General features: G+C 44.7%; 1 protein-coding gene across 1 annotated transcript in view; it reads left to right on the top strand.

Annotated features, from left to right (window-relative positions):
- Positions 1-12,391, top strand: part of BEND4 (BEN domain containing 4) — a 43,629-nt gene extending 31,238 nt beyond the window's left edge. The window contains exons 3-5 of the mRNA XM_070756552.1: positions 665-756; positions 9,422-9,662; positions 12,174-12,391. Of these exons, the coding sequence (XP_070612653.1) occupies positions 665-756; positions 9,422-9,662; positions 12,174-12,391 (551 nt within the window). The remainder of the gene's footprint in view (positions 1-664; positions 757-9,421; positions 9,663-12,173) is intronic.
- Positions 12,392-14,013: the final 1,622 nt, after the last annotated feature.

Consider the following 14,013-nt stretch of genomic DNA (forward strand, 5'->3'; position numbering starts at 1 on the left):
CCAGCATGCGGTGCCTCTACTAGTAAAAACAGAGCTTAGGCAGATCACGTGTGGCCCTCCCAAGCTCCGTTTTTGCCGGCAAGAAGGTTGAAGGAAGCCGTCACAGCCAAAGGAACTTTGGGGGGCAATTTTCACTGGCAGGGCACCTGGACCACCACGCTTGGGTTTGGTAACACAATTGGCGAGTGGACCGTAACCTGGGGATTGGTGAGGGACCAAGGGGGGTTTCCTCCCGGTCCGGACCAGATCGCCCGAGCTGTTAGTAACCTGCTAATGATGTGACAATGGCATCATGGATCTGGTTTGGTCAGTGCTGATCCGTTGGCACTGCCATCTTTTTATTTTTTTGAATTTTCATCAAATTTTTCCGTTTGGCTTTTCCTCTTTTTCTACTTGAAAAAACCCACCCACCCACCCGCGGGTTAATCCTGAGCTTTGTTACTTCACCCAAAACACAGCTGACTAGCTCCCCAGCTGTGTTTCTGGTTCTATCAGGCTAGTGAGCATGCTCGGAAGTGGAAAGGCACAACAGGGTGTGTGATATGAACCAGTGGACAAAGGTAAGTGGAATCCACCCCTGTGAAGGAGCCCTGCTTACACTACATTTGTTCTTAATAAAAAAAAAAGCATGGTGTGATGGTGGGAACTTCTTTTGTTTTCACAGTGCCCTGCCAAACTGTTTTAGACTATTTGAAGATGGTACTTCAGCATCACAATCAACTGATGATGCCGCAGACGGTGGAGCAGCCGGCAGAGGTAGGTCTTGTTGGTGATAAGAGGGGGAAGGTTTGGTCCTTATAGATAGATAGATTTTTATTGGCCAAGTGTGATTGGACACACAAGGAATTTGTCTTGGTGCATATGCTCTCAGCGTACATAAAATAAAATATACATTTGTCAAGAATCACGTGGTACGACACTTAATGATTGTCATAGGGGTCAAATAAGCAATGAAGAAGCAATATTAATAAAAATCTTAGGATATAAGCAACAAGTTACAGTCATACAGTCAACATGGGAGGAAATGGGTGATAGGAATGATGAGAAAAAAAAGTAGAATAGAAGTGCAGATTTAGTAGAAAGTCTGACAGTGTTGAGGAAATTATTTGTTTAGTAGAGTGATGGCGTTCGGGGGAAAAATTGTTCTTCTGTCTAGTTGTCTTGCTGTGCAGTGCTCTGTAGCGACATTTTGAGGGTAGGAGTTGAAACAATTTGTGTCCAGGATGTGAGGGGTCAGTCAATATTTTCCCTGCCCTCTTTTTGACTCGTGCAGTATACAGGTCCTCAATGGAAGGCAGGTTGGCAGCAATTGTTTTTTTCTGCAGTTCTGATTATCCTCTGAAGTCTGTGTCGGTCTTGTTGGGTTGCAGCACCAAACCAGACGGTTATAGAGGTGCAGATGACAGACTCAATGATTCCTCTGTAGAACTGTATCAGCAGCTCCTTGGGTAGTTTGAGCTTCCTGAGCTGGCGCAGAAAGGACATTCTTTGTTGTGCTTTTTTGATGATGTTTTTGATGTTAGGTGACCATTTTAGGTCTTGAGATATGATAGAACCTAGAAATTTGAAGGTCTCTACTGTTGATACTGTGTTGTCTAGTATTGTGAGAGGTGGAAGGGTGGAGGGGTTTCTCTGAAAGTCTACCACCATTATGAGCCCTTAGAAGAATGTTTTATCACTCTGTTGTGACCCGTCCACATTCTGCGCAATTAGTAACAGACCCAGAGGACTCAGAGACAGTGGATGCGCAGTACAGATATCCTGTGTTCTTGGCACCCGAGACTGACAGAAAAGAGGACATGGTGTCAGAGGCTGAAGAGCAGCCAGGGCCTTCTGCACCTCCTGAGATGAATGACTCAGGAGAAGAGAAGGAGCCTCTTCTTGATGCTAGGGTTCGCAGGGCCTCTAGGAGGCAAGAGTGGTTACTCAAGAGGAGGTTTACTCATGAGTAGCACTGCTGGCTATTTGGCCGCACCCTCAAGCTATTTAAGATGGAGTCACGCATCGCTTCGGCACAGATTACAATGCCGTTCATCCCAGAAATCTAGTTTTTGCTCCTATATTTTGGCTTGTGTTTAAAAGGATCACATTCAGCCAAATTCTGTAAGTCTGTCTTTCAGCAGTTCTGTAAACTGCTGTGAAGAAAAATAAAAGAGATTGCTTGTTTGAACAATGGGTCTTTGGGAGAATTTGTGAGAAACGTAGCCGTACCTAGAACAGGGGTGATATATCATATTTGAGGGGCTGCAACAAAGAAAATGGGGGTCAACTTATTATCCAAATCAGTGATGGTGAACCTTTTTCCCCTCAGGTGACAAAAGAGCATGGGAATGCACTATCGTGCATGCGTGCATGCCCACACCCATAATTCAATGCCTGAAGAGGGTGAAAACAACTTCCCCTGGCTACCAGAGGCCCTCTGGTGGCTGGAAGTGGCATGTTTTCTGACTTCTGGTGGGCCCAGTAGCTCGTGTTTTGCCCTCCCAAGGTTCCAAAGGCTTCCCTGGAGCCAGGTGAGGGTACAAAATGCTCTCCCCCATTATTATTATTATTGTTATTATTATTATTATTATTATCATTATTTATTGGATTTGTATGCCGCCCCTCTCCGCAGACTCAGGGCGGCTAACAACAGTAACAAAACAGTAAAATCCAATATTAAAAACAGTTAAAACCCATTAATATAAAAACCAAACATACATACAGACATACCATGCATAAAATTTTAAAGGCCTAGTGGGAAAGTGTATCTCAGTTCCCCCATGCCTGGCGGCAGAGGTGGGTTTTAAGCAGCTTACGAAAGGCAAGGAGGGTGGGGGCAATTCTAATCTCTGGGGGGAGTTGGTTCCAGAGGGCCGGGGCCACCACAGAGAAGGCTCTTCCCCTGGGTCCTGCCAAGCGACATTGTTTGGTTGACGGGACCCGGAGAAGACCCACTCTGCAGCAGAAGGCGGTCCCTGAGATAATCTGGTCCGGTGCCATGAAGGGCTTTATAGGTCATAACCAACACTTTGAATTGTGACCGGAAACTGATCAGCAACCAATGCAGACTGCGGAGTGTTGGTGTAACATGGGCATATTTAGGAAAGACCATGATTGCTCTCGCAGCTGCATTCTGCACGATCTGAAGTTTCCGAACACTTTACAAAGGTAGCCAAAAATGTCCTCCCAGAGCCTCTGTGTGAGCAAAGAATCAGCTGGCCGGCACACACATGCACATTGGAGCTGAGCTAGGGCAACGGCTCATGTGCAAGCATATATGGTTCCATGTGCCATAGGTTCACCATCACTCATCCAAAGCATGTCAAGGCAGGAGAAGCAGCAATGGATGGAAACTGATCAAGGAGAGAAGCAGTCGGGAACTAGAGAGAAACTTTTGGACAATTAGAACTAGCATTGGGTTCCTACCAGTATGGACCACTCTATAGCATGGTAGCAAAAATGGAGCTGCGCGGGCAGCTCCGTATGAACGGCGGACAGGCAGGCACACCCATGTGAGATTTGGCATCTGTGTATGCGCAGGAAGCAAAATCTCACACAAAGATGTGGGATTTCATGAAAATCTCACCCAAAAAAATGGCAAAATGTCATGTGCATACGGATGCGCAAAATTTATGCAAAAAATCAGTAAAATCTCACACGTGCGAGCATCCTCGCATGATATTTGGCTTCCTGCACATGTGCAGAAACCAAATGTTGCGTGAGCACCTGCTGGTAACACGGAGCTGCACACACAACCACACCGGTAGAGGCAGCAACGGGGAATCCTTGCCTGGTTAGACCAATTAAGCTGTGGAACAACTGGCCTCCAGAAGTTGTGAATTCTCCACCACTGGAAGTTTTAAAGGAGAGATTGGATAACCGTTTGTCTGAAATGGAGTAGGGTTTCCTGCCCGAGCAGGAGGTTAGTCTAGAAGACCTCCAAGGTCCCTTCCAAGGCAGAGTCCACAGCCGGCACTAACCGATCAAGGTTAGTGACATCATCAGCTGATCGCTACCGGTTCAGACGAACCAGTCTGAACTGGGAAGAACCCACCACTGTTTTGTCTCATTAGGTAGCATTACTCCTCGGGTGTTGAGGGTGACGCATATCGTGTGTGGCACACTGTTGCGAAACTTGATTGCTTCCGAAGGATGCTGCTTACCAAAAAAGCCCCAACCCATTCGCTATTCTGTGGAGGACACAGCAGTGTGCAAGTGTTAATGAGATTGCTGTGCATATATTAAACGGTAATTGAGCGGAGCTCAAAAATGGAGGGGGTGGTGGGGGAAGAGAGATTTGAATGGTGTCATTTACAATTAGGTCAGATTTATTATCTTTTGCCAAGAAACGGCTGATCTTCCAAAGCTGTTTCAACAATAAGATTTATATTGCTGTGAAACTGACTTCTCTGTTGACAAATTTGACCTAAATCTTCAGCTACCATATTTTCGGAGTATAAGTGTTGTGGTTAGCTCTGGCCCAGCTCCTGCCCCAAGGAATGTGCAGGTGGATGTGGGGGAGACATCCACATGCTGCAGGCCTGTTTTGCTCCCGATGGAATCTGCCGATGAAGCCTCCTCTGACCAAGGAAGCATGAGTGACAGGGAAGAGGGGAGTTTGGCAGACAGCCCAGGAGGAGATCAATTGTCTGTATCATCCTTGGATTCTGAACAAAAATTAATGACACATCCACGCATGCGTAGAGTGATGCATAGGAGACAACAACTGAAGGATTACTACAAGAGAAAATGAGGCCACCTGTGGTTGGGTGGGGCTCCAGTAATTAGGGCTGCTGCTATAAATAGCAGCGTGTGGGTTTGGCTGTTGTGAAAGAGTATCTGATCGCAGTTCTTCAGGAATCGTGTGTTGCTGTTTTCTGGACTTTGATTGTTGATTTTTCACACCTTTGAAACCAAAACAGAGCAACGTGTGTGTGTGTGTCTCACTTCGTTGGAAGAAGAAGGGGTGTGAAGTTTCTTCACAGCTGCTAGCTAAGTACTTAATGACCGCTTAAGGTAAATTGTACAGACTACCTGGTTGTTTTGGGACGAGTGCTCTTTGCAATACAAAAAGAGTGCTTAGTTTATTTTGAATTTTGTGATAAAGAACATTGTTTTGAATTTTCAAACGTGTGTGTGTCTGCAGTTTGTACCCTTGAATTTTTGGGAGGCTCCTACCAGAGAGCCCGGCAGAACAATGAGATGCACCTTTTTCCTCCCTAAAAGAGGCTGAAAATTCAGGTGCGTCTTATACTCTGAATGTAGCTTTTTTCCCCAACCCTAACTAGATGCTAACGATCTTCCCAGCTCTTTCCTTGCAGGTTCTTTCATTGTTACTCTGTGAAAAGAATGTTTTCCAAGCCCTAAGTCTTTGCAGGATTTTTTTCATTGCTCTAACTTGCTCCGAGTAATATTCTTTCCAGCCCTAACCGGGTGCTAACAATGTTCCCAGCTTTTACTGCTTGCAAGTTCTCATTGTTACTCTGCACAGAGTGTTTTCCAAGTCCTATCATTGTAGGTTTTTTTATTGTTCTACTTGCTCTTAATGTTTCTTTCCAGCCCTAACCAGGTACTAACAATGTTCCCAGCTCTTACCGGTTTGCAACATTTTTCATTGTTACCCTTTACCAAGAATGTTTTCCAAGCCCAAGGTCTTTGCAGGGTTTTTTTCATTGCTCTAACTTACTCCAGATGTTTCTTTCAGCCCTAACTAGGTGATAATGATTTTTTGGGAGTATAAGACACACCTTAGTTTTTGGGGAGGAAAATAGGGAAAATAATCTGTTTACCAAGTATTCATCTGGCTAGCGTCCTTAGCCAGAACATTATTTTATCCCCTGGTTAGGGCTTTTAAAAAACTTTATTTGAAGAGAGTAACAGAGAAAGGGCTTGCAAGCAGGTAAGATCTGGGAACATCTGGTTAGGGCTGGAAAGAAACTTATTCAGAGCAAGTTAGAACAATGAAAAAACCCTGAAAAGACTTAGGGCTTGGAAAACATTATTTGTAGAGAGGAACAATGAAAGAGCCTGCAAGGTTAATATGAAAGTGAACACAAGAACAAGGGGACACAATCTGAAGTTAGTTGGGGGAATGATCAAAGGCAACATGAGAAAATATTATTTTACTGAAAGAGTAGTAGATCCTTGGAACAAACTTCCAGCAGACGTGGTTGGTAAATCCACAGTAACTGAATTTAAACATGCCTGGGATAAACACATATCCAGTGTAAGATTAAATACAGGAAATAGTATAAGGGCAGACTAGATGGACTATGAGGTCTTTTTCTGCTGTCAGTCTTCTATTTATTTATTACTTAGATTTGTATGCCGCCCCTCTCCGAAGACTATGTTTCTATGTTTCTATGTTAAGAGCTGGGAAGATAATTAGCAGCTAGTTAGGGCTGGAAAAAACCCTACATTCAGAGTACAGTGGAACCTCGACATACGAGCAGCTCTACTTACGAGCTACTCGAGATAAGAGCTGGGAGGGGAGCGACATTTTTGTTCGCCTCCCGAGCTCACATTCGGCCGCGTTCGGCTTCAGGAGACAGCTCCTTGGCGCTCGTATCCCGCGTGTTTTAAAAGGTTGCAGCCGGCCTGGGCTTCAGGAGACAGGGTGTTTTAAAACGTGGCAGCCGGCCTGGGGGGCTCGGGGGGAAGCCCCCAAACCCCCCAGGCCGGCTGCCACGTTTTAAAACACCCGCGCCGCTTCGCAGCTGTCTCCTGAAGCCGAACGCTAACTTCCGCGTTCGGCGGCAGCGGGTTTTTTTGTTGTTGCACGGATTAATTGACTTTACATTGTTTCCTATGGGAAACAATGTTTCATCATACGAGCGTTCCGACTTACGAGCCTCCTTCCGGAACCAATTAGTCTCGTAAGTCGGGGTTCTACTGTATAAGACACACCTAAATTATCAGCCTCTTTTAGGGAGGAAAAATTTACATCTTATACTCCAAACAATATACTGTGTGCATGCATGCCAAATTCATTACCAAACATGCTGTTTAGATTTGTTGGAAGAAATATCCACCTAGTTCAGTTCCCAACTGAGAGAAAGTCACTGGAGTCAAAATGGAGGCTGGGGGCTGATTAGAAAGAGGGTCCATTTATTGATGAAGCAGAACCATCAAGCACGTATGATTCTAGGCAGCTAACCACATGGAGTTGAGCGTGGGGACGTTTATATACCTTCTCTTGGGCTTTGCACTTGAGCTTCCTGTTCCTGTGCAAGGGCATGTCTTCTATTGGCTGTTGTCAGACTCTCGTGGAGTTATGTAGGGGTCATAGCAGGCCCTATAGGTAAAGTGCAAATCCTAGGTGTTTGCTTGAGATATGTATGGTTGAGGTTTGGAGGCTGATGCAATGTCCTTAAGAGATTGTGCAATGTTGTGAGCTGTGCTGTTAGATTATAGTTAGTGGGTTAATCCTATTATGTCCAGAAGGATCTTATCTTAATCCCATCACCCTGGAGATGAAGGTCTTTTGTTTTGTGGATAGACTAGCCCAGAACAGGGCCTCCACCCTCCCTGTGGTTTCCCCAACCACACACATTATTTGCTTTTACATTGATTCTTATGGGGAAAATGGCTTCTTCTTACAAACTTTTCTACTTAAGAACCTGGTCACGGGACGAATTAAGTTCGTAACTAGAGGTACCACTCTATTTCATTCTTCCAGGATCTCCCACAGATCTAACCCATTCACCTTATTTACTGGCTGCAGTGCAATGCAACTGTTGTGGTTCTTAGAGCACAAAACAAAAGGCATTGCACCGTTTTGTGTAAACAGGTGTGTTAAAGAATAATTTCTGGAATAGATGTTTGCCATTGGCCTGAAAAGGCCTGTTGGATCCAAAGGCGTTTTTTAAAACACATTTTAATAAAAGAATGGAAAATATTATACTTCTTCCCTAGCTTGCTCAGTCACTGGATCTTGACACCTTTTAGCTCACCTGCAAAGGCACATTATAAATAGCATCTTCTGTTCCCACTCTATCGCACTCTCCTTGTTTGACAAAATGCAAACGCAACTTTGTTTACAGTGTTATTAAAATGAATAATCCCTTGCTCCCGGGTGTCAGCTTGGATTACAAATTTGTCTACTGCATTTTACAGTTGCCTTTGTGTGTGTGGTTTTTTTTTTACTTTTGTGTGTCTGGCATTTGAACTTTACCTTCCTTCTCTTTTTCCTGTTATTTGTTATTCTCTTATTCTCTATTCTTCTGTTATTCTCTTATTCTGTTCTGTAATTTTCTTATTTTTATTTATTTATTTATTTATTTATTCATGTGTCATATAAATATAGTACAGTGGTACTCCGTCTTACGAACGCCCCTTCATATGAACTTTTCGAGATAGGAACCCGGTGTTTAAGATTTTTTTGCCTCTTCTTCCAAACTATTTTCACCTTACAAGCCCGAGCCGCCACCACTGGGATACCCCACCTCTGGACTTCCATTGTCAGCCGAAGAGCTGGGATTTCCCTGAGCCTCCCCTCGCTGGGATCCCTGCCTCTCGACTTCCATTGCCAACCGAAGTGCCTGTGTTCTTGTGTTGCTGGGATTTCCCTGAGGCTTCCCTCGCTGGGATTCACTTCATTTTTGCCAGAGCTGCTTTGAATCCCAGCGAGGGGAGGCTCAGGGAAATCCCAGCAACGCAGGACTTCGGACTTCCATTGCCAGCCGAAGCACCTGTTCTGTCATTACTGGGATTCTCCTGAGGCTCCCCTTGCTGGGAATTCCTTCATTTTTGCCAGCACTGCTTTGAATCCCAGCGAGGGGAGGCTCAGGGAAATCCCAGCAACACAAAAACGGGTACTTTGGCTGGCAATGGAAGTCCGGAGGTGGGGATTCCCAGTGAGGGGAGGCTCAGGGAAATCCCAGCAATGCAAGAACAGGTGCTTCAGCTGGCAACGGAAGTCCGGAGGTGGGGTTTCCAAGTGAGGGGAGACTCAGGGGAATCCCAGCAAGGCGCTTCGATTGGCAATGGAAGTTCGGAGGCGGAGATTCCCAGTGGCACAAGGCAAAAGGGGTGACTTTGGGGATGGGGTTGCACACATTATTTGCTTTTCCATTGATTCCTATGGGGAAAATTGCTTCTTCTTACGAACTTTTCTACTTATGAACCTGGTCATGGAATGAATTAAGTTTGTAAGATGAGTTACCGCTGTATTGTATTGTAGTATGTTTAATGTAAGTATAAAGTAGAAACAGAAAAGATAAAAAACATTAGGACAGGAACGGTAGGCACAAAGGTGCACTTATGCACAGCCCTTACAGACCTCTTAGAAAAGGGGAGAGGTCTATTGTAGATAATGTAAGGTTGAAGATTTTGGGATTATTTGTTGTTCTGTTATTCTCTTAATCTGCTATTCTTCTATTCTATTATTCTGTTATTCTGCTGTTCTGTGGCTGATTCCATCTTTTCCTACCATTCTCAGGGGAGCAAGCAATTGCTGAACAATTACCCTGTCTTCATCACTAGCAAACAGTGGGACGAGGCCGTCAACTCTTCCAAGAAAGACGGGCGGCGTCTCCTTCGGTACCTCATCCGATTTGTCTTCACCACCGACGAGCTTAAGTACTCATGCGGCCTTGGGAAAAGAAAAAGGTCAGTGCAGTCAGGAGACACTGGTCCTGAAAGACGTCCTCTGGATCCAGTGAAAGTAACATGTCTCAGAGGTACTGCATGTTTTCACTCAATGTCCACCCCACCATGCGCAACCTCATTTCACCCCATTAGCGGTAGAGAAGGGAGGGGAGTCCCAGAGGCTTAGACGGAGTCGCCCTTTCAAGAGGAAGTGACGGATTCAGTCTTTAAACATCCGTGGAATAGATTGCACGGCTGTGAAGTTATCAGATAGGCCTCTAGGAAAGACACCAGTGTCAGGGCTAATTGCATTCCAGCAAGATAAAACAGGTAATGAGTCACAGGGTATGCAATTCAGCTCAGCACATTTCTGGCAGGGCAGGCAGCTTCTAGCAGATGACTTTACAAGAGCAGAAATCAGGTATTTTCGGGAAGCATTTTCTAGAACTCCAGATCTAACACAGCATCCATGAAATCAATGTTGAAACTCCACGCAGAATTACCCATAATCCTTCCCTTTTATGCCTGCTGGGAGTGGTATTCTATTATTCTGCTGTTATTCCGTTTGTTATGTTATTAGATTGTTATTCTCTTATTTGTTCTTAATCTTCTGTTATTCTGTTATTCCATTCTGTTATTCTGCTATTCTGTTATTCCTTTTTTTATTCTGTTATTCTTCTGTTATTGTATTCTGTTATTCTCTGTTCTGTTTTTCTGTTGTTACTGTTATTCTGATATTTTATTATTCTGATATTTTATTATTCTATTATTCTGTTAATGTGTTGTGTTATTCTGCTATTCTGTTGTTTTGTTATTCTGTTACTCTATTCTGTTATCATCTTATTCTGCTATACTATTAGACCGAGTCACCCTTTCAGCGTCAGGGCTAATTGCATTCCAGCAAGATAAAACAGGCAATGAGTCACAGGGTATACAATTCAGCTCAGCACATTTCTGGCAGGGCAGGCAGCTTCTAGCAGATGACTTTACAGAGCAGAAATCAGGTATTTTCGGGAAGCATTTTCTAGAACTCCAGATCTAACACAGCATCCATGAAATCAATGTTGAAACTCCATGCAGAATTACCCATAATCCTTCCCTTTTATGCCTGCTGGGAGTGGTCAGCAAACCCCTAGAATTAAAACTAGAAATTACTTCCTTTTAACATACAAGTGCTGCTGTCTGTTTTGTAACCTCCTGAACCTACCATCATCCACTCTAATGTTCTCTTCATCCTCTGACTCGGACCAATACCCCCTTGACATATCTGCCACCTCTGGTGGTTCCTTGGGTTCATCCAGGTCTATTTCCCAATCACTCTGCATCGGCTGGCAAACCCACTAGCCCAGGGTTTCCAGAGAGGCCTGACTCATCATTCTGGTTAGGGTTGAGGATTACTTTCCCCGCAAGGCCACCAACCCCCCCCCCAACCCAAAAATCAAACTTGTAGATGGTATCTTGCCAGGTTATTTGACCTGTTCAGAAGCTGCATGCCCATTGTCCATACTTCTGCTGCTGGGCGAAGTTCACAAGACCACTTCTTCACAAAATAGGACAACTGGCCACAGCCATCTTGGTGCTGCCAAGCCGCCACGGCTAACCTGCTGAAGGACAACTCCCCCTGGGCAAGTCGCCATGGGACAATTTAACAATTCTATTTAATTATTTCAAATTGTGTATGTGTGTGTGTGTGAGAGAGAGAGGGGGGGAGAGGGAGAGATTTGCTGATAAGTGAAAAAGGAGAGTAGTATAGATCTATTTTGAATTTATGATGCTCTTGTTAGCTAGCCATACCCTTACTGAGATTTGAACCTGTAGACTTCTGCCTGAAAGACAGAAGGGTCGCCTCCGTCTCAGCTTGTATCAGGGAAGAGCCATATGCTTTTTTTGGTCAAATCATATATATTTGTTTTGGCTGTCAAATCACCCCGGTATACCCAAATATGGGAGAGAGCATACTGCTTCCTTTTTGCCTCTCAGCCCCTGCAGGGACCATATCCAAGGCAGTTAATTTTTATAGCTGACAAATTATATTCTATATGTGCAACATATATTTGCTGATAATGAAAAGCAAGGGAGTGTAGTATAGATCTATTTCAAGCTATTTTTCTTTCATCAGCTAGCCATACCCTTCCTGGGATTTGAACCTGAGGAGTCTGCCTGTAAGGCAATAGCTTTAACTTCTAAACCACAGGTTCTCCTCCTCTCAGCTTGTACCAGGAAGAGTTATATGTTTTTTTCTGTCGAATTATACCAGATGAGAGCTGTGGCTTAGAGGTTAAGGCTACTGCCTTATAGGCTCAGGTTCAAATCCCAATAAGAGTATGGCTAGGTTGAAATAGATCTATAACAGGCTCCCTTCCTTTTCACTTATCAGCAAAAATATGTTACCTTTTCGCTCTGTCCCTCCTTTGGCTTCGCTCCTTTCTTCGATGATTCTATTCCAAACTTTCTCCAATATTCATGTAATTCTTGTCCCGTGGCAGACTATCCTATGATGAGTTGACCTTGGTAGGTTGGCCATGGCCAGTTGGCCATGGCACGTTGTCACATAGACCCACAGGTTCAATCCCCCTGGAGCTGATGTGCCGATTTCTTTGCAGAATTCATTCGGATGCATTGCACCTCTAACCCAGATTGGTGGATGCCTTCCGAAGAACAGATCAACAAGGTTTTCAGCGACGCGGTGGGGCATGCTCGGCAAGGAAGGGCAGTGGGGACATTCCTGCACAACGGGAACTCATACTACGACGGGATTGACCAACACAGTTGCCATGAGGACCTCTACATCAGAAGTATCCATGACAGCTCTGGAGACTGACAGCAGGAAGGAAGTGAAAGACAAGAAATTGGGTGTTCGGTGTTCTGTTTTTAATGTGAGTTAGGGACCCAAAGCATGTTGAACATTGAGTTTTGTCCAAGGGCCGTACGTAAAAAGTTGACTCCTGCAGCCAGATGTGCTGGTCTGCGGTTCCCATCGTCTTCCCTAGAGTGTGGTTGTGTTGTCAATGATGCCAGATTGTGAAAATCCTCGTCTTGCAAGCAAAGAAAGGAATACAGGATAATCTTCAACTTAGCATTCATTTAGTGACTGTTCGAAGTTACAATGCCGCTGGGGCATAGAGTCTCCTCCTAGCATGGTGTCCTTTCCCCCCCGCCAACCGGAAGTTCAGTTCCCCCACCATAGAGTCTCCTCCTAGCATGGCACTCTTTTTTCCTCTGCCAACCTGAAGTCCAGTTCCCTCACCATAGAGTCTCCTCCTAGCATGGCACTCTTTTTTCCTCTGCCAACCGGAAGTTCAGTTCCCCCACCATAGAGTCTCCTCCTAGCATGGCACTCTTTTTTCCTCTGCCAACCTGAAGTCCAGTTCCTCCACCATAGAGTATCCCCCCTAGCATGTCGCCCATTTTTCCTCTGCCAATCGGAAGTCTAGTTCCCACACCATAGAGTCTCCTCCTAGCATGGTGTCCTTAAAAGGTGACTTAAGGGAATGGCCGTATTTGTTATGCGAATCACCCAGTGGTGAAGTGAATCTGGGTCCTCCCCACATTGACTTTGCCGGTTGGAAGTTCACAAAAGGAGTTCAGGTGACGCCCGACAAAAATATGAGGCAGTTGCCAAGTGTTTGAATTTGAATCAGTATCAGGTTCGTACCGGTATGGATGAGGACGCCACACCGCACCAGTAGCAAAAATTGAGCTGTGTGCACAGCTTTGTGTCTCCGACATCTGTGTGTATGCATCCAAGTGAGATTTTGCTTCTGCACATGCAAAATCTCAAGAGGAGATGCATGCAAGATTTTTGCAATTTTTTGTTTTTGCACATGCTCGGAAGCAAAAAAAAATCACTGAAATCTCACACACGGGCATGTCCCTGTTCCGTCTGGCCGGATGAATTGTTAGAAAGCAAACCCACACACATGGAAACATTCAATCAAAATAAAAGGATTATTATTTACCCAAAGTTCAGCAAGAAATAAGTAAATTCTAAGGCATTTCAGGCTGACAGCGTTCCCATCTATGGAGCATAGGTAAGACTCCGGGATGCATGCCAGCTAAAATCATAAATCTTCACTAATGAGGTGTATCTGATATTTCTCACTTCACTCACTGTTCAGAGTTTAACAAGCTTCTGTAAAAGCAGGCACCAAAATCCAGGGAATCAGGAACAGTGTCTTGAAGCACCGTCTTCATGATAAACATTGCTTGCCTCACCTTTTCTCCCATCATCCTGCCCTATATATATGGACAGGGTGTGGCTAAATGTCCCATAGAGTTATTCAACATCTAGAACCCGTGCTAGAGAGGTATTCATGCCTGGCTCTCATTCTTCTGATCCTTGCATCTCAGAGAGTGTCATCAAAGTCCCCATCGTCCCCAGACGTCCTCTGACTCAGTCCTTTGACTGAGTCCTTTGACTCAGATAATACCCTAACTAGGGGT

The sequence above is a fragment of the Erythrolamprus reginae genome, chromosome 7 (assembly GCF_031021105.1).
Source record: "Erythrolamprus reginae isolate rEryReg1 chromosome 7, rEryReg1.hap1, whole genome shotgun sequence".
NCBI classification, from domain to species: domain Eukaryota; kingdom Metazoa; phylum Chordata; class Lepidosauria; order Squamata; family Dipsadidae; genus Erythrolamprus; species Erythrolamprus reginae.